This window comes from Cryptomeria japonica, chromosome 8 (assembly GCF_030272615.1).
Source record: "Cryptomeria japonica chromosome 8, Sugi_1.0, whole genome shotgun sequence".
NCBI classification, from domain to species: domain Eukaryota; kingdom Viridiplantae; phylum Streptophyta; class Pinopsida; order Cupressales; family Cupressaceae; genus Cryptomeria; species Cryptomeria japonica.
Window position 1 is genome coordinate 106958853 of NC_081412.1, and position 20970 is coordinate 106979822.

Sequence of the window (20970 nt, forward strand, 5' to 3'; positions counted from 1 at the left end):
ACAAGTACAAACCCAATTATGTGCCATATTAGATTGATTAGAAACGAGACATGACATATATGATCGCTCACATAGGGCCATTCACAATATTTTTATTCAAATAAAATGTCATATTGATAAATGTCCCGATATTCTTTATGGAGTTATTTTTGCATCAATTCATATATGAAATCTTCTCCTGGAATATTGATTATGGAAGTGCTAGTCAAACTTGAATAAACTTATAACTCATTTGCTTTGGGTATGGATGACATCTTTAGAGAGTTTTAGTGGTCATAATACCATATAATTAATCATCATTTAATTTTTTTTGGTGAATATTTAAAATAAACATATCAATTGCTTATTTTCTATGAACACTAAAATTAGTAAAAGTTAAAAAAAGAAAAATCTTTTTGATGAAGGATTTTATATGTTAAATCTTGATTAATTTTACAATTTGATTTGAGAGGTAAAATCTTAAGTTTAGAGAATATCTATTCTTTCAAAATTATGAAGAGCATGATTCAAACTTCATTCTTAAACATTAAAGACCTTGCACTTGACAAAACATGATCTATGATGAATTTATTCAAAACTATTCGACATCACCAATGCATTTTTAAAAGAAAAAAAACTATAATTTAAATTAATATTAACATATAAATTATTTAATTCCAAACAAAAACTAGTAAACATTAGCAACTTAGGATATTTTATGAGGATTCGACTGCTAAAAATAGGTATAACCACATCAATAACATTAAGGAAAAACAACAAATGTGCGGTATTCAGTCGATGATTTCCAAGCGCTCAGGGAAAGAACCCAGCCACCTAAAACAGTTGATATAATAATAATTGATATAAAACAAAAGTACTAACGGTAATGCTTAAGAGAGTTGAATTCAGTTGTGCGTAAGAGAACCTCCACAAAATTAATTTGATCTGCGAGAGGTCTCGCGATCGATACCCAATGATGGAGTCTTTAACACTCCATTCCTCAACAATGCCCATCTCTTCTCCATCTCAGATCTCCTTAACAAGATGCCAACCACGCAGATCGTCGCATCTTAAGCCCAAGGTTTTCAGCAGCGATCGTGCCCTTAAAACTACAGGTTCTAAAATCACCTGCTCTCTGACCCCAATTTCCCTAAAATCCTCGTCAAATCTCAGCAGCCTGCTGCCCAGCAGGGTCTTGTTTCAGCGGCCCGGTTCCTCAGCCACTCAGGGTCAATCACGTGACCAGAGGCCTGTTGCAGCCGCCTCTACATCACAAAACAATAACAGCAATGCTCCCGTTGCTGCTCCTTTGCAAGGTGCAAAGCCTCTTCCTTTTGTGATTTCCGTAGCGGTCGGTCTCATCGTGCGCTTCCTGGTGCCGAAACCGCTGGGAGTAAGCTTACAGGCTTGGCAATTGTTAGCGATTTTTCTGTCCACGATTACAGGACTCGTCTTGAGCCCTCTTCCAGTAGGCGCCTGGGCTTTTCTCGGCTTAACGACTTCCATTATTACGAAAACCCTAACGTTTACAGCGGCGTTTGGCGCTTTCACGAACGAGGTCATATGGCTGATTGTCATTTCATTTTTCTTTGCGCGAGGGTTTGTGAAAACCGGCTTAGGCGATCGGATCGCTACTTATTTTGTGAAATGGCTAGGGAAGAGCACGCTTGGGCTTTCGTACGGATTGACTATCAGTGAGGCTCTCATTGCGCCTGCGATGCCCAGTACAACTGCTAGGGCAGGTATGGTTTTAAAAAAATAAAAAAAATTGTTAATTGTTAAAATTTTCACTAAGAGCAAAATAAATTAAAAAAAAATGATTTGTGGTTCGAGTTAATTAACGAATTATTCAAAGTACAGATGCGTAATTTAACACAATTTTTTGTACTTTGCTAATTTTCACAAAAAATCTAAAGACTCAAAATTCAGTTTAAATAATTTATTTTGAATTATATACAAATTATATATAGAAACGCAACTTGATTGGATGGATTTGTTCCTTGATCTGTAAATAGGACAAGTGCCTTAAAGTTGGCACAAATCGCTCGACCTTAAATTATATATATATGCCACGAATTGCTGACCAAAATTTCAAAAACTAGATGCTCATTTTGAATTACATTTGCTTGGTAAATTCTTGAGTGCTATATCTATAATAGGCTAGTTTTTTGCTAGATTTTTAAAGACAAGACTCTCATTTTGGGGTATATTTTTTTAATCATCAAAATTTTGGACCATAGATTCTTAATTGAACACAATTGGCTAATTATTCATATTATTTTTAACCAACAGGTTCGCAGTTCCGCTAATTTTAAGAAAATGTTCAAACAAATTTGAAAATGATTGAATTTCCCCAATATTTTTTTGTACAATAAGTTAGAGTGTCTTCTATGGGTTACTTTTTGCTAATTGCTTAAATTTGCACCTAATTTTATAAAATGAGATTCACAATTGAGTCTCCTTTAGGAACAAATGTTTGATAAATTTGTAAATTAACAAGTTTTTAAGTTTTCTCACGTTAGATTCATTATATAGCTTATATTGGAAGTTGTTTCCTATAGATTCACAAATTAGCAGATTTATGCAAAAATGTTGAATATCTACAAGAAGAGAAAATTAGAAGTTTGCAATTTTTCAAAAAATCAATGATAAATTCTTAATATGGTGTATTCTTTAATTGATGTTAATCTTTAAATTTTAAAAATAAAAATAAATGTTGGGTAGTTTCTGAGTTTAGCAATCTTTTGAAAAAAGCTCAATAGATCTATAATCTAACTAATTTTTGATAATGGGTTTGCAATTTTGAAAAACTGTTGGATGGATATGAAACTCATAAATCTTCTGGCAAAATATATCAACAGATTTGCATTTAGCAAAGTGTTGTAAAACTGTAGATTCACAATTTATCAAATTTTGAAGTTCTTTCATAAATTTATAATTTAGCAAATTACAAATAAGTTTGATAGTGTTGTGTCAACATAGTAATTTGTAATCTAGTCACAATGTGCTGTTAGGAGTGCATCATGGCCTATTTTGCCCTTTTTGTTATGGTCTTCATATCAGATAGGAGGATATATGCATGTTAACTAATGTTTATTTAATGTCTTTTGGGGGTCCTTTGGCATCTTTGAGAGTTTATCCTCCTTTGGTTATAAACTTATAAATCATGGGTGGGTCTTAATCTTAGTATCTGATTCTTATTTTGGAATCAATCTAATGCAGAGAGTCGTCATTAGCCCTCTTCATATTGATATTGAATTTTCAGTGTGAATCCCTGGGTGAGTAGATGCTCCTGTTTTACTTATTTGCATTTAAATCTTTGTTTCTCTATAAACATTATTCTTAAACATTATTCTTCTTCCAACATAGCAGTTAGATTCAAAACTTAGAATGTTTGTGAAAAGATGTTTGACAGATTTAGAATATATTCTTTTTTTTTGGAAATTGTTCGACAAGTTTGCTGATTTGAATTGGACCGTGAAAGTAAAATTTAAACAAATCACTAATCTCACATACTACTTGAAATGACTTAGGCGACTTGAAACAGTCTTATACACCTAAATTAATTTTCATCAAGAAGCAGTGTGCAATATTGGTACAGGGCACTATAGAGGTTGTAGCCAGTCTTAAGGTGATTTGGACGCATTGGAATCATTGGCAGCTGAAGTAGGTTCTTGAAAATAGAGGAGAGGGCACAGAATATGTTGCATAGTGACAAAATTATCAGTTGTAGTCTGGTGACGGCTGTGTTTAAAATTTAAATCAGTTTCACTCTTGTTGTGGTGGATTCACTTGTGTCAGGATGATTTGGCTTTGATGCTGTGGCAGTTCTACTCATGTTAGGTAGAATAGAGGAGTACTGGCAGAAAACATTCTCTTTCATGTTCTCTGGTGTTTTGAGTTGTCTCTTTGTTCAATCTGGTTGAATTTGTATTTTCACATCCTTTAAGGATCTTATCATCTTCTTTGGGATCTCTAAAATATTTTGGTTGAGGAGTTGTAGCATCCAAGTTCTCTAGAAACTGCATTGGAGCAAGTTGTAGGGCAAAGCAAGGTTTGGATACTATTTGGATGTTGTTGTTGTTCTTGGAGATCTCAAGAAGGTGACAAGATTGGAAGCTTGAAGAGAAGTTAGTGGCAAGAAAAAGCTCGAGTTTACTTTATAGAGTTCACATATGGGGTTTCTCTAGGATATTCCCTTGTGTTGAGTATTGTTTTGGTTGTTTCATGGTATGTCTATAACAATGTATAACAACAAGTAAAGAAGCTTGTTTCTGAAGAAAAAATTAATTGTTTTTTTGAGCAAATTTTAAGAGGATATTCTACATAATCAACGAGAATGGCCTAATTTGAGATAAGTTTTTTGTTCTTGAATTTGCGAAGGAACATCTATGTTACTTATGTGACTGGCATCAGAGCAGTTTGTATTCCTTTGTGTGGTTATTATCTTTTGGCTTGAATGATACTTACCAAGGAGATATCTTGTGCCATGTTTGGTGCTTAAAACCTCTTTACAAGCCTATAAAATCGGCTCGTTGGATGAGGAAATTAAGATGAATTGAATGTAGAGTTACTTTGCAAGAATATTGATAGGTTGGAGCATAAAGAGGTTGTTCCCAGGCACACAGGGGCTGCCATGTTGGAGGCAAAGAGGAGAATGGAAATGTGTGACAAATTGTAATCTTGTTTCAAAGATAATGCATACTTGGTCTCTCCTTCGTGGAGTTTTTTCCCACAATGGTTTCTCCTTGTAACTCTTGTGTTATTTGGTGCCTTTATGTTGCTGATTTGTGTCTCTTTGCTGCTATCTTATGGTGATGTTTTCTTTTATTTTTTGTTATTATATATTCACTAAGATGGTGTTATTAAGCATGATATGTTGATTGATTTCTAGCATCATAAAGAAGATTGATCTAATCATGGCAATTCTACGTTAAGGCAACTTAATTTTCATATTTGCATACAAATTTCAAATTTTCACACTGTAGTAGTCCAAGCCTTGTATCTCATATATTGATGTCATACCCCTAGAATAAGTCTTTAATGTTAATTCATTGGATAGAGATTGAAAATTTCCCAACAAATATTACAAACAGATTCTTTTCACTAGTGTTTGGATTCATTTTGGTTTTCCAAGTTATATTCTTTTAGATAGGGGTGCATGATTTTTGGTCCACATCATTGAAGAGAGTGGATACAACATTAAAGAGATCAAGTGCTTTAATTCTAGAAACTAGTTGTCAAATCTAGATGCTTAATAGGATATTGATGTAGCTCTTGAAGGGATAGAATAGGAAGTATCCTAAGACCTAAGATGAAATTTTGGAAAATATCCAACATTCATATTATGGGGAAATTCATGCTTCTAGTATTAATGTCCTTTAGGGACATGTTTTGGCTACGTCCTAGTGGCCTTTTAAATGGGGAGGGATCAAAAGCCTTTCTATCTCTTTTAAAAGAGTAGATAAAGCTATATTTGTACCAACTCTTTTTAGCAATAGAGAAACTAGAAAATTGAGATATAAGACAAATGGCCAGTGTGTGCAACTATCCTAAAGGTCCATATAGCACCACAAATTAATTGGCTTGTCTTATGCGAAAGTGTGCTTGCCATTCCTTGCTAAACTCTTGTAGCTATCAAGTTTTGTAACCTTTATCCACTTAACTCTAATCAGCGAAGCTTCTTCTGGACTATATTCTTTCTTAAACCCCTTAGCGAAGCTTCTTCTGGACTATATTCTTTCTTAAACCCCTTGATGTGTCCATTCGTCACCTTGTGGTCATCAATGAAAATAATTTTGCTAGGTATATCCACATGTTGTTGAGACATGGACCAGCTAGGACTCGAACCTAGGACCTTCCATACGTTGCTGGAGTGCTCTATCACTGAGCTACTGGCCCCTCTTGGACCAGTCCTTCGTCGGTCCGGGTGTGGTTTATTTCCAACACCAACACCCCCCCTTAAGCCACACCTCTCGTGTGCTTGGGGCTCCTAGCCTGGACCTGGCTCTGATACCATGTTGAGACATGGACCAGCTAGGACTCGAACCTAGGACCTTCTATACACTGCTGGAGTGCTTTACCACTGAGCTACTGGCCCCTCTTGGACCAGTCCATCGTCGGTCCGGGTGTGGCTTATTTCCAACACCAACACATGTAATGCCCCCTTTTGGGATATTCCTGATTTTTGCCTTAAATAAGATTTTCTCACAATGATAACAGCTTTATCAAAGATTTAAGAATTTATGATTATATTTATGTCAATAAATCATAGTGCAATAGTCAAAGTCAATCTTATTGTGAATTTTTCGGGAATACTTACAAATCTGCTGAATTAGAGGTTTTTGCCCCTAACATCAATTCATTTCAAGCCTTTTGACCATTCATTAACCTTGGGAAGACAAAACCAAGACCACTTAACAACATGTCTCTGTTTGTTGCTTTTGCCAACAGACCATCAAAAACATCTTGAAATTATTTGACTTGTCTCTACCTGACAGCTCCCAAAGAGCCAAGTTGAAGAGTAGTAAATACAATTGAGCAATCTCTTGAAAAAGTACTTATATTTTGGAGTTTAGTAAATATCTTTATAAACAATGGATACACTTACCATTTAGAAGTTTTTGAAAATGTATTTCTTAGATTTTCAATGTTTTAAAATATTTTAAAAAAATGATATACATAATTTATCAGAATTTTGAAATTTTTTTTGTGAAGTCTTAAATATAAATTTTATCTAATGTTATTAGTTTTCCCAAAACATGCATCTATTTCTTGTAATCTCTATAATTAGTCTACAATAAGTATATGTCCTAACTTTTTATTGGAAAGATCTATCAACAATTTTAAAGTTTTTAAAATATTCATTCCTTGAAATTTGCCCTGGAGCAGGTGGAGTGTTTTTGCCAATCATCAAATCTTTGTCACTTTCATCTGGTAGCTTGCCAAATGATAAATCGTCGAAAAAACTGGGAGCATATCTAGTTCAATCGCAGTTTCAGGTACATATTTTATGACCTTTTTGAAAAGTTTGGAGAAAGAAGCTCAGAGTTGCTTTAGATTTTGAACCTTTTTTAAAGAAATATATTATATTTGCATAGATTATTTTTTGATAGGTAAACTACAACTGTGGGAGTTGCCCCACATATATTTATGACCCAGTTTAAAGTAAGTTTTACATTTCTAGGTGAAAACAGTTATAGCCACAAAAACCAGGGAACGTATACAAAAATCCTTGAAGTTTCAGAATATAGAAGACCACCAATGCTATACTAATATTCTAACCTATACATAGAAGAAACATTTCACATATTTTAAGAACCTTGACCATCAGCTTCATCCTCCAAATTGTTCGAGATGAAAGAGTTGAGCCAAGCAATATCTCTAGTAGCTACAATTCCCATTGCCTACTTTCGAGATCTCAACCCCTTTGAGGCTTTCCTTCTCCTTTGTGCCTCTTGCAATTGATTAGTGGAGATAAATGGCAGCCACAACATTGTAGGGACCCAATTTTGCAAATTGACAATGTCTTCGGAGATTGGAATTCCTCTTTCAAAATCTTCTTCAAGAATACCCTCCAAATCACCAAGAAAATGATTGTATACCAGAGAAGAGGCCATAATCCTAATGATTTCTTTGGATTCCCCAAATATGGATGAGATATTTGAATTTACTCTATATTTGTGATTGGCTTCCATGAATTCATCTCCTAAGATGCTTCAAGCAACAAATAGCAACAACCCACTGGGTCTTTTAAACACACATCTCAACTTTTGCTTTCAAATTTTGCCCAAGAAAGACATTTGGGCATCCCACAAACTAGTCTAATTGGAGTGTCCATTCTGAAAAACTAACAGAAACCAAAAAGAAATCCATCTCTTCAAAACCAGGCGGTCTTGAGAAAATCGTCATTGCCATAGATGCGCAAGAGAGTGCTGCATCTTAAAATCTCAGTTTAACAAATTTGGGGAGTTAACAATAATGAATGCAACTTTCAAATTGTGTTGTGGGCAAAAATCTGAAGTCTTTTTGATATAAAGTTATAAACTTGGCCTCACTTGTCCATTGTCTTCACTATCAATTGCTAGACTGGCAAGAAAATTTGCTTTCATGTTTCTCTCTCTATAGATGTGATTCATAATATATTCTTCCAACATTTGTAGCAGGGATGACACCATCACAGGTAGATTGTTGATCTTCCTACTAGGGGAAAAATTTGCTCTTACCACATTGATAATAATAGCAGAGTCCCCTTCTATTTCAATTTTTTTTAAGGCCAAACTTCTTATAGAAGAGTCACCTTCTATTTCAATTTTTTTAAGGCCAAACATCTTATAGAGCTACAACCCAAGAATAAGCTCTTGCAATTTGGCTTCATTACTGGGTCCTACTTTGAGCATTTTTGAAGCCTCACAAACAAAAGCGCCATCTGAATTTATGACAATACAACTAGTGCCTGATTTACCGGGATTGCCTTTAGAAGCATCATCAAAGTTTAGTTTTTGTCAACCAATTGAGGTAGGCACCTGTCGTCCTGCTTCTCTCCTTTTTTGAAGTTGATCTCTTGAAACTCCATTAATAGGGGGCAATAATGAGCCCATTCCATCTTTTGGTCACCAAATTGTCCCATGTTAAGAATATTTTCCCTTTATTGGTCGTACATCTTGTATGATTATTGACCACCTCAACAATGGCTGTTTCTATTTTTTTCTGTAAAGAGAGCTTGTACATATCTTTGTTTTGAAAGATTCTTTGATTTCGTTTCTTCCAAATTTCTCAGATCAAAATAGAGGGGCGGATGATCCACAAACAATAAAAGGGGATTGATTCATTAAAACAGGCCATACTTTGAGGAGACTAAGGATGTCATTAGGCAAGGCACTTTTCAACCTCAACTTGGCACATAGCCATTGCCAACACTCTTGAGCAAAATGACATCATGACATCACAATAAAAGGTGATCAGTAGTTTCCTCATTAGATTTGCACAACAAATAGCGCAAGGGCCCATAGTAGCCCAGCTTCACAAACTTTTCTGCAGTAAGGATTTTTTTTGCAAAGAGGCCCAAAAAAACTCCAGCCAAGAGAAAACTCTAGCTTTCAGGAGGAAAACCTTGTTCTAGCATAAATGAATTGAGAGCTAAGTTTTTCCCTCACATGATTCCACCACAGTATAACCAATTTTAGCTGAATAGCTCCCAAACTTTGAACAATACCATTTGATGAAGTCTACATTTACAAGCCATATCCTTCTTTCATTCAATATTTCTTGTAAGCTCCTTGCCTCATTCTATGGAATACCAATGTCCTACACACTTTCCACTCCCAACTTGTAATGCTACAATTTGTGATTGGCTCACATAATCTGCCACAAAACAACCTGTTGATGTGTATTTTGTACACGATCTAACACAGAATAAAATACCCAGAGGTATCTTATCCTCTCTTGAATAAAGCCTCCGAATGCTGAAGATGTCGCAAAAAGGATCAATTGGGATGACTTCAAGGTTCTTCGTTGTAGGATCTCTACGTGTGGATAAGCACCAGTGGTCGTTGTGTATGCTGTTTCTTCAAGGGGCCTTACGTACTTTCAGAGAAAGCTTGTTCCTATTACTTTCTTTTCAACTGCAGGAACAAGATTTTCCTAACACTAACAGACTTTCAAAAAAAATATCAAAAGATAAGGGTTTCAAGGAAGGAAAGCTAATCTAATCCTAAGAATGACTCAATGAAGACTGGGCTTGGTAAGATTCTAACAATTTCAGTATTGCCAAGAAATTACAACTCTACTGGAATTGATGCGATCTTCTAAGGGGATTCAATAACTTTCAAATCATCAAGGATATAGATACTATCATAGAGATACATATCAATACTTCCAAGAATGATTGAATTTTTAAGCAATCTCAATGTTTCTAGTTGACCACACAAGGCGTCCTTACAATCAGTAAGAAGCTAGTGGTTTGGAATGCGAATCTTACCAAAGATCAAGCACAACACTTAGTCTTTCAAACTTAAACTTAAATTCTATTTCAACTGAGAGTGATTCAAGAAGATAAACAATCATGAAGATAGCCACAAGTATTGCAATAAAACACTATAACTTCAATATTTTATTGATCTCAAAGCCAAATGGACAACAATTGCTCAAAATTCTTTCTTCACTACTCAATCTTGCTACACAATAACTTTCTTTTCTCTAAGCGCTCTCTCTTTCTCTAACTTCTAACTTTTTTGCTCTCAAATCTAACCTTTCTAACCCTTTAAAATGAAATGAGTGAGGGCATATATAGCATCCTCAAATACAATGAATGGCTTGGATCAATTCAAGATCAATGGCCAAGATTACACAATGAAACCCTAATTAGGGTTTGTTACAACAAACTTAATTCTGACCAATGAAATAATTGCATTATTTGGACACATGTCTTCTTTGGAATATTCGACCAATGGATAGCCAGGGTAGGTACATCGAAGTTTGTGCCATCTTTAATGAGCCAGGTACATTGAATCTGGACATGCGGAGGTGGAGCAACCCGAATGGAGGAGTGATGACTGGGATGCCACCTTGTCCAACACTTGGTTGATGTTCAATTTGGTGATGTCTTCCTTCAAATGCTGGACTGGAAGATAGATGGAGAAGGTCGCCCTTAATGATGCCGGACTGGAGAAGGCCTTCCTTGATGATGTTGGGTTGGAGGAGATCGTCCTTGTCCTGACTTGATCTTCTTTGATGAGGGTCTGCCAAGTAGTTGATCCTCCGGCTTTGGGGGTCGCCATTTGATGCCTACACAAAAGATTAAAGTTAGTCCTTGAGCCTCATACCTTAAAGCATAGAATTTAAGATCTTTCAAGGGAAAGATTCAAGATATTAATTTGAAAACGTCATGATAAATCTAGAATTCTTCATTTTTCAATTAATTATGAATGAAATCAAATTCTCAAGACTTAGACCCCCTTTTTAAAAAAAAAAAAAAATTGCTATGAAAATCAAAACAAGCCTTGAATAAGAACATCAAAATGATTCTTCATACCTTCCCTTGAATGCTTAACTATAAAACCTTGAAAATGATGAAAGAAGACCGGTTTTTGCTGGACAAGGGTTGAATTGTGGTCTTCCTTTGGATGAATTACGCCTTGATTAACCTTCAAAAGAGCTTCACCTTCTTTAGCCTCCAACACTTAGCAAAAATTCGCCTCCAATCTGCTGGATTTCGCTCCTCAATCTGCTCCTCAAAATCACACTTAGAAGGAATGAATGAATGATTTGAAATTTGAAATAACACTCTTCCTTTATATAGGGCGCTCACCCTAATTCCCCTCAAGGCCGACTTGGCAAATAGGGAATAAAATAAAATAAAAATCCCTTCAAAAGATGGCCGACTTGTTTGTAAAGGCACAATAATGATTTTGAGCGCTCTCCTTGTATTTTTTACATTTTAAAATTAATTTTAATGCCTTCAAGGTGGATTTTCAATTATTTCAAGGCCCAAAATTTAATTAATTAAATTGCCAATGCCTTAATTAATGCGAATTTAATTCAACCTCCCAAATGTCTTGAATTTGGGTAATTTAGTGCAAATTGGGGAATATCAAGGTTTGATTGAGGCTTAATGAAGCTTCCTGATGATTTCGCCCTGGACCCTCTGGAAGGGTCAGAAGTGATTTTTTCAATTTGGTCCCGAATATCCCATTCCTTGACTCCAAAATCTCTTGGAAGGTGAGTTCATACCTAATTAAAGTCTTGCATTTCAAATTTTGGTATTTTACATGAGGAGATTAGGTGAAAATTTGGATTTCACCTTGGGCCCTCTAGAAGGGTCAGGAGCGATTTTTTCATTCTAGGCCAAAATTCATCTTAGCTTGATCATTAAACTCCTCCAAGGCAATCTCCAGGGTCCATTTCCTTCCATCACTGGGTTAGCTCATCAAAACTTTGAAGGAAAAATTGTATTTCAGGGAATTTCGCTCTGGACCCTTTGGAAGGGTCAAGAGCAAAATTCTCTCCTGAGCTCAAAATTCTCACTTTTGAAGGTCCAAAACCTCTTCAAGGCATTCCAAATAGGCTCTTTCATTGAATTCCAGGCTTAGTTTCACTCAAATCAGGAGGAAAAAGGTAATTTTAGGGTTTTTCGCCCTGGACCCTCTGGAAGGGTCAGGAGCGATTTTTCCTCCTTAGGCTTACTCCTTCATCAACTTTTGTTGAATCTTTCACTCAAAGCTAGGCAATGGTCTTCCTCATTCACTCCACCCAAGTTTGGCTTGTTCTTGCAAGGTAAAATAGGGGTTTTTTAGATTTTCGCCCTGGACCCTCTGGAAGGGTCAGGAGCGATTTTCCCTCTCTAACCTAGAATCATCAACTTTTGAAACAAAAATTTATTCGTCAGTGGTCTTAAAGGTCTTTTCTACCTTGGTATATCCTTGCCTTAGCACAAACTTGAAAGTAATATGTTGGTTTTATGATTTTCGCCCTGGACCCTCTGGAAGGGTCAGGAGCGATTTTTCTATTTTAGGGCAATTCCTTCATCCTTTCATCTTTGAATCATTCCCAAGGCATGGAACATCACGCCTCACTCCCATCCAAGTCATGAATAGCAAAATCTTGTCTTAAATTTGCAAGAAAAAGGGAGAATCTGGAAATTTCGCCCTGGACCCTCTAGAAGGGTCAGGAGTGAATTTCCTTCTTGGCTTCAAAATTTGCATCCTTAGCATTCCAATTCAACTTCAAGGCAATTCAAACGTCTTGTCAAACTCATGTCTAAGCTTGGTCTAGTCCAATCTTTGGAAGAAAAGATAGGTTTTAGGATTTTCGCCCTAGACCCTCTGGAAGGGTCAAGAGCGAAAATCATTTTCTAGACTTGGTTGCTTCCTCTTGACTATCTCAATTATCTTCAAAGGTCAAAACATACCTTCTCACACCCATTCAAGCCATAAAATCTAAAAAGTCGCCTTGTCCTTGCAAGAAAACAGGTGCTTTTAGGAATTTCACTCTGGACCCTCTGGAAGGGTTAGGAGCAAAATTCACAATTGGGCTCAATTCCTTCACCTCTTGATAATTTCTTCCAACCTCAACATATTCCTAGGGGCAATTCCTTCTATGTTTCATCTTATCCCCTACTTGACTTAGCAAAATTTGATAGCAAAAATTGTTTTTTGAGAAAATTCGCTCTGGAGCCTTTGGAAGGGTTAGGAGCGATTTTCACCATTTTGACCAAAATCCTTCATTTTCCACCTGGAAACTTCTTTGCTAAGCGGGATTTCACCTTTCATTGTGCTAGGAATAGGATTTCATATCCAAGAAAGGCTAAAAATGGGTTTACAAGGAATTTCGCTCTGGACCCTTTGGGAGGGTCAGGAGCGAAATTGCCTTTCTTGGCTAAAATCTCCATCACTCAATGCTATCAAACACTTCTCAAAGCAAGATCATGTCCATCCCTCTTTTCAACATGCTTTGGGCATCACCATTTGACCAAACTGAGCAAGAAATGCCTTTTATAAAGTTTTTCGCCCCGGACCCTCTGGAAGGGTCAGTAGCGAATTCCTCAATTTAGGCTCAATTCAATCATCATTTCAAGTTGATTTCACCTCTCAAGAAAAAGGACACTACTCCTCTTTCATCTATGCCAAGCTTGACTCTTTCATCTATGCCAAGCTTGACTAGATTTTTGCAAGAAAAATAGAAGGATATGAAAATTTTCGCCCTGGACCCTCTGGAAGGGTCAGGAGCGAATTTCCCTCTTTGGGCAAAATCCTTCATTTCTTCATGACTTCTATACATACCTGAGGGTTTGAATATGATCATTCTTCCTTTCATGATGCCTTAGATTCCTCAATTTGACCAAACAGGGCAATAAATGTCTCCTATAAAGATCTTCGCCCTGGACCCTCTGGAAGGGTCAGGAGCAAAAATTAGGTTTTAAGCAAAATCCTTCATTCTTCAAAGTTGAAACTTCTTTAGGAGGCAAAAGGGAGTTGTTCTTGTTTCACTTATGCCCAAAATTTGACCCTTTTCATTGCAACATGGGAGCTATTGAGAATTTCGCTCTGGACCCTTTGGAAGGGTTAGGAGCGAAATTCACCTTTCTTGTCCAAAAATCTTCATTTTGCACGCTTCCAAATCTTCAAATGTATCAAATGATGTCCAATCTTCATTCCAAGAGATCCTGCACATGAAAAGTTAGCCAAAGTTAGTGAAAAATAAGCTCAAATAAGATTTTCGCTCTGGACCCTTTGGAAGGGTCAGGAGCGAAATCTTCATTCCAGGCCAAATTGCTCAGTCTTCAAGTTTCAAACCATTTCACAAGGCAAGGTTAGATCATTTTCAAGGCTAGGAACCGGATTGCAAGTCTACTCAAAGCAAGAAATTGTGTTTAGAATGAAATTCGCTCTGGACCCTCTGGAAGGGTCAGGAGCGAAAATCCTCTTTTAGGCATCATCTTGCTCTCCAAAATCAATCAAATCTCTCTCTAGGCAAAGTTATATCAATTCATCCTCAAACATGCAAAATCTTAGCCAAAATTGTGAAGGAAATCTAGTCTACAAAGATTTTCGCTCTGGACCCTATGAAAGTGTCAGGAGCAAAATTGACATTTTGGTTTAGATGTCACCTTGATCCGCTTCATTCTCCATTTAACTTTAACCAAATCAACTCCCTATCCTCACTAGCTCAGCTCAACTGACTTAGATAGGTAAACAAACAGGGGTAAACAAACATGACCCTGACAAGCAAAACCCTCTTTCAATCTAGACCTAACCTGACATGAGACCTATTCACCTTGCCCCTGACCTAACCAACTTGACTCCCCTGAAAGGCATGTTTCATTCTGGCAATCTTGAATTTTCAGGCAGATGACTAACAACTTCCCAAACAAGACTAGACTTAGCTTGAAAGAAACCCTAAAACGAGCTTCCAAGGTTTAGCCCTAATCTAGTCAGCCCAGGGAGACTACTCACTCACTCAAAAACCTAAAAGCAGAGAGAAAAACAAGCAAAGAGAAAGCAAAAGAGGGGGTCTCCATTCTAATGGGGCGATGTGTGAAATGGTCACAACACAACCCCATTTCTGAGATAACATCCACTTGGAACTGCTAAAATGGGCATAAGCGTCTAAAATGAAGTAACTGTTCCATGAATCTTCCCAAAACTGAGCTGCTCTCCCATCGCAAACTTCTCAAGTTAGGTGACATGAAATTTTAAAGACTTGAACCATGAGTAGGATTAGATATGGTCAAAATTTGAAAATTGTCATGGTCATCCAAATGCTTATTTTGTAATGTCCTTGACTACTTTAGTTCTGGCTTAGAGAAGAGACTCCAAACCAGTTTAGCTCCAAGAACTTTAATTTGTGTTATCTGGTTTCTCAAACTAACTCCTCCATAGGGCTTTGGTTAACAAATCAATTTTTATGCGATCAATTGAATCTTTTTATTCATATGAACCTTGCCAAAAAAAATTTCTCATCTTTTGATCCAGTTTTTGTCTGACTGCTGCAGACAACTTCAGGCAAGACATTAGAAAAATAGATATGGCAGAAATGACTGTCTTCAACATAATAATCTTACCAACCCACAAGAGCCATTTACCTTTCCATCACATTATCCTCTTAAAACACAGATCCAAAAGTAGATCCCAAAGTTGGGCTAAACATCTACCTCTGAAAAATGGGAAAACTAGATACTTATTAGGTAACACACTTTCCCTTAAATCTAAGATTTTTAAAATTTCCATTTGTCTTTATCACTCGGTGAAGAAGTAAACTTCAGATTTGGCAGAGTTGTCAATTTGACAAGAAGCCTCAGAGTAAACATTAAGAATGTTCTCAGTAACCTTTTGAGAGAAATCTTTATGTATCAGCCATTATTATAAATAGAAGAAGGGGCTAGGGGATCCCATTGTTTATGCCCACAAGACATATCAAAGAATCCTTTGGGGTGATTCTCTCAAAGCATCAGCCGTTATGATAAATAGATAAGGGGCTAGGGGATCTCCTTGTTGAATCCCATGAAACACATTAAAGAATCCTTGGGGGCTTCCATTTACAAGAACTGCAATTCTTGGGCTAGCAATTAGGCTGAAAATCCAATCCAACTATTGTTTGTTTAAACCAAAAGCTTCCATCACCTTAAACAGAAATCTCCAATCCACCCTATCATAGGCCTTTTTGATATCAAACTTTCAAAATCATATTGCATTTTCTAGCTGACTATATCGAATGAATTGTTTCGTGAACCACAATAGCCCCATCTAAAATCAATCTTTCAAGAACAAAGCTACTCTGCTCTTCAACTATTATATTGGGGATGGGGAGTTTCAATCTATATGATATGGCTTTGGTAAAGAATTTATGAACTGTGTCACACAAAGATATCAGCCAGTAGTTGTTAAAGCATAGAGTAGATATCCTTCATTAGGGTGCCTTTCTCCCGAGATTCTTCTGCATCTTTTCCCACTATGTGCTATCATTTATGAAAAAATCTAGCCAGAAATCCATCTGACCCAAGGGCTTTATCAGGATGGAGCTGTTTTCATCCCTTAGTCAGTGAAAGGGCAGCTAAGGCTCATATTTTTCTCTTCACTGACAAGTTTAGAATGGTCTTTAAAATCAAGTTCTGACTACCCAAATCTAATCCACCCCACTTATAACAATATTTAGAAATAGACAATAGCTTCATTGTTTATTCTCTTTTCATCCTCAATTAACCTACCCCTTTCATTCTTGATTCTTTCAATCCAATCGTAAATCCTTCTGACCTTAGTAGAATTATGTAAAAATTTGATGTTTCTATCTCCATCTTTTAACCAAACCTCCCTAGATTTTTGCCGCCAAAAACATTTTTCTTGAGCCAATAACTCTTAGTAATTCCCCATCAACTCGTTTTCTTTCACATAACCATCATTGTCCATACCCTTTTTGAGACTATCTTCATTGAGATTATGTATTCTTCAAATGTATTTTTGAAATGTACTTTATTCCAGGATTTTTATTTGTTCTTAAAGAATTTGAGCTTTGTGATCAAGTGAACATTTTTCTATCTCTTTGATGTTCAATTGCTCACCATCTTTCCATATTGGGAAGGAAATCCTTATCTCTCATCTGTTAGTTTTAGCTTTCAGATTAGCAGTATAGAACAGAAAATCAAAATGCAGAGTAAATCATACGCATAACACACATGTACCCTGGGAAAACCTCACTCTTGGAGGTGAAAAACCCAGCAACAACTATCTCAGATTATATTATATTAACCACAGAGCAGATTTACAATATAGCCTTCTAGGGCACAAGCACAACTTATTTGAGATATAACAATTTGAAGAATCAAATCCCTGTAGCTCAATTCGGCAGCCCAGATTTGAGTGTGCTGTCTTTGTATGAAGTTTACTCAGCCTTGCAAGATGTTCGCTCAGTCTTGATAGGGTTCGCTGGTCTGTAACTCTACTTCGCTTGCTGAAGATTGCAGATCAGAACACAAGGGCAGATTAGTAGTTCGCTGACAGCTGGAAGGAGTTCGCTGACCTCTAGATGGGATTCGTTGGCACCTATGATTAGCTTGCTGACTTTGTGACTGAATTCGTTGACCTTTGAAGTAGTGCAGATCACATTCACTTTTATCTATGTCTTGTGACCTCAAGTCACTTCCTTTATATACATGCCTTTAACCCTTATGCCTAGGTCGGCCTTGGTGCCAAATTACAAATTCAATTTGCAAATTACATAGAACCTACCCCAAGTTACAAGTTACATATTCAATAGGTCCCGACCTATTGAATTACAAGTTACACAATGAATAGGTCTTGCCCCATAACCATTATAAGTTACATAAGTTGAGCACCCAAATAAGGCCTGCCCTTAACATTCGCAAGTTACATTGGTATCTATTTGGGCCCAGCCCAATTACAAGCTATCCAAGGTGGGGCTCAGCCCTAAACATTAATCAATTGTATCAATACAATTAATTTTAAGGCCAAGGGCCACATTAAAATTAATTACGCTAGGGATTCGACCTAGCTACATTTCAACATCATCCAAATGTTCTCAAATTTGAAAAGGTATCTATCTGGTTTATGTTCCTCTCTATTTGAGAGTCCTCTCTATTTGAGAGCTGAATAGGATATTGAGTTGAACTAGAATAGGCAAGTTGTTGCAATAGCATGTTGAGGGAAACGAACCCCAATCCCCACTACAGAGGAATCTATCAAGTCTCTTTGCAATATTACACAGTCCCATTGTGCGATTTGTCCAGGTGAATTTTCCATTCGAGGGAGGAATGTCTTGAAGGTTTTTAATTGAGACGAACTCTATAAAATTTGTTTGAGACTCATTTCTTTTCCTTACCCCTCCCAACATATCTTTATCATTCAAAGCTGCATTAAGGTCCCCCGAATAATAAAGAAAGACTTAGGGAACATATCAATGATTAGTGCAATCTCCTCCCAAACAAGTTTTTTCTTGAAGCCAATTGTCAGGCATAAACATTAATAAAAAAGAATTGAATATCAGAGGATAAACAAGTAACTTTACTAAACAGTCAGTTTTGCAAGTTTCCAACCAACTTCATGCTAATTGGCCAAATCCCCTTGAAGAACTATCCAAACTCACAAAAATTATTTCAAATTTGTCAATTTGGAACTGTGATAACTCCATCTTTGGAGTTAAGTTTAGTTTCCTAAATCAGAAATATATCCAAATTATATATATCTATTTGGTGTTGAGACATGGACCAGCTAGGACTCGAACCTAGGACCTTCCATATGCTGCTGGAGTGCTCTACCACTGAGGTATTGGCCCCTCTTGGACCAGTCCATCGTCGGTCCGGGTGTGGCTTATTTCCAACACTAACACCCCCCCTTAAGCCACACCTCTCGTGTGCTTGGGGCTCCTAGCCTGGACCTGGCTCTGATACCATGTTGAGACATGGACCAGCTAGGACTTGAACCTAGGACCTTCCATACGCTGCTGGAGTGCTCTACCATTGAGCTACTGGCCTCTCTTGGACCAGTCTATCGTCGGTCTGGGTGTGGCTTATTTCTAACACCAACATTTGGTGCTTAACTAAGTGCTTTTTGCTAAGGGCATCGAGTCCCCTAACATTCCATGAAGTGATATTTATTGATCACTTGGAAGGGGGATTCCCTTCTCAGAACTCAGCATGATATTTATTTTCATCTATCCATCCACTTCCCCTTCCAAGTTTAAAATTCCCTTATTCGACTTCCTTCATTTCTTCTTATGCTCCCCACAATCAGGTTTCTTCTCCAAGGAAATGATTTCATTCTCTCCCTCTCTTTTTAAGACTTCAACACCATCCTTCTCCAAGTGGCCTTCAGCAATCATTTTCCCAACTTGTTCTTCTAAATTCTCCTTTGACTTAATAGCTTTTGGGGAAAAAGAATTCCCCTCGTAAACAACATGAGTTTGGTGGACGTCAAAGATTTCTGCCTTCTCTTTGTCTTCTATTCTTTACTCCGCTTTCTCATCAACAACTTTGTTTGGATCTGCCTCCTCCTTCACAAAATTGAGAGCTCTATCATCATTTGTGATCCCAAAAAGATCGAGAGCCATTCAAAGGTACTATTGTTGTAATGCCCCCACTTTGAAATAGAATTTAATGTTAAATAATAATAAAATTAAAACACAAAATAATAAAAATAACATTTAAATGAAAATATAAAATTAAATACAATTAAAATTTAACTAAGTTAATGAATGGTCAAAAGGCATGAAATGAAAAGTTGTGACTCCCTTGAACATGAGATATAAAAGGGAGAATAGAACCTCATTTGAGAGGGGGAGGGAGGAGAAAAGAAAGAAGGAAGCATGTGAATCAAGGAAGAGTCAATGGAAGGAGGAGTGAATGGGAAGTAAGTAAATAAGTGACTCTTCTAGAGGAGGCCAGAAATTATGGAAGGGAGGAGTGAATGGGAAGTAAGTAAATAAGTGACTCTTCTAGAGGAGGCCAGAAATTATGGAAGGTTGTGACACTTTCGAGGGGTGGTGATTGTGAAAGGTTGTGACTCTTTCAAAGGTTGGTGATTGTGAAAGGTTGTGACTCTTTCGAAGAGCAGGCATGTTGAAGGGTTGTGACTTCTCCCTCACAATGGATATAAAGGGAAGGTCTCATTTGAGGAGGGGGGGAAAAGGAAGAAACATCAGATCTCAGGCATCCAACACGAAAGACAAAAAGCAATGGGTCCTTCTTTCTGAACCAATTCTTCTTTATATGTGTAAATTACTTGAATTTCCCTATAGAGGGAAATGATTTCCTCAGTTGTGCTTTTGATTGATTCTCTGCTTTGACTCCATTCTTATTCGAGCTTTCGCAGGTAATGAAATTATCTGCTGCAGGCTGCACGTTTTTGTGAATCCATCCACTCTTTGGTCACCAGATTTGGAGGCCTTACCTTCATTTTTTCCTTGAAATCAGCTGTAATGGAAGACCTAGTTATGAGAATTCCAGTGTTCCCAATTACATATTCTGGCTTAGGATGGGCTTGATAAATTTCAGGGTCTCTAAGTCTGGAATCAAAAATATTTTCTTCAGACTTTGATCTGAAACTTTTCCTTTAGGGAATCACAAAAATCCTCTTGTGCTGCTCTATCTTGGATGGTAGCACAAAACAAGTTGCAAGAATCTTGCATGAAAGAAAACATCTGAATGCTGCAGATTAATAACCAAACACAATGGGGATGCAGTCCTGCTTGCCACCACCAAACAAAGATTCTTGCATGTGCCAAGATCTGGAAGGGACATATAGCTTAAACTGGCCGCTGTTAGCCTTTCCAAGTAATGCCATGCAAGCAGCAATTAACACCCATTTCAATTAATAATAAGGCCTTTACAGAAGGGAAATTTTTCCTATGTCAAGTACAAAGATCTGAACCGTAGCAGCTGAAGTAAGAGCTAAAGTTAAACACCCTCCTTGAGGGGTATGGAAATCTGCAGAAAGAATGAGGTGGACGCATTTCCATTGCCCTGAATTGCTGCTAATCTGGGCA

At 37.0% G+C, this 20970-nt stretch overlaps 1 protein-coding gene across 1 annotated transcript in view; it reads left to right on the forward strand.

The window, feature by feature from the left end:
- The first annotated feature begins 846 nt into the window (after window positions 1-846).
- The window catches only part of LOC131062449 (dicarboxylate transporter 2.1, chloroplastic), a 36187-nt gene continuing 16063 nt past the window's right edge, over window positions 847-20970 (forward strand). Inside the window, exons 1-2 of the mRNA XM_057996115.2 lie at window positions 847-1721; window positions 6871-6980. Of these exons, the coding sequence (XP_057852098.1) occupies window positions 953-1721; window positions 6871-6980 (879 nt within the window). The 5' untranslated portion in view covers window positions 847-952. The remainder of the gene's footprint in view (window positions 1722-6870; window positions 6981-20970) is intronic.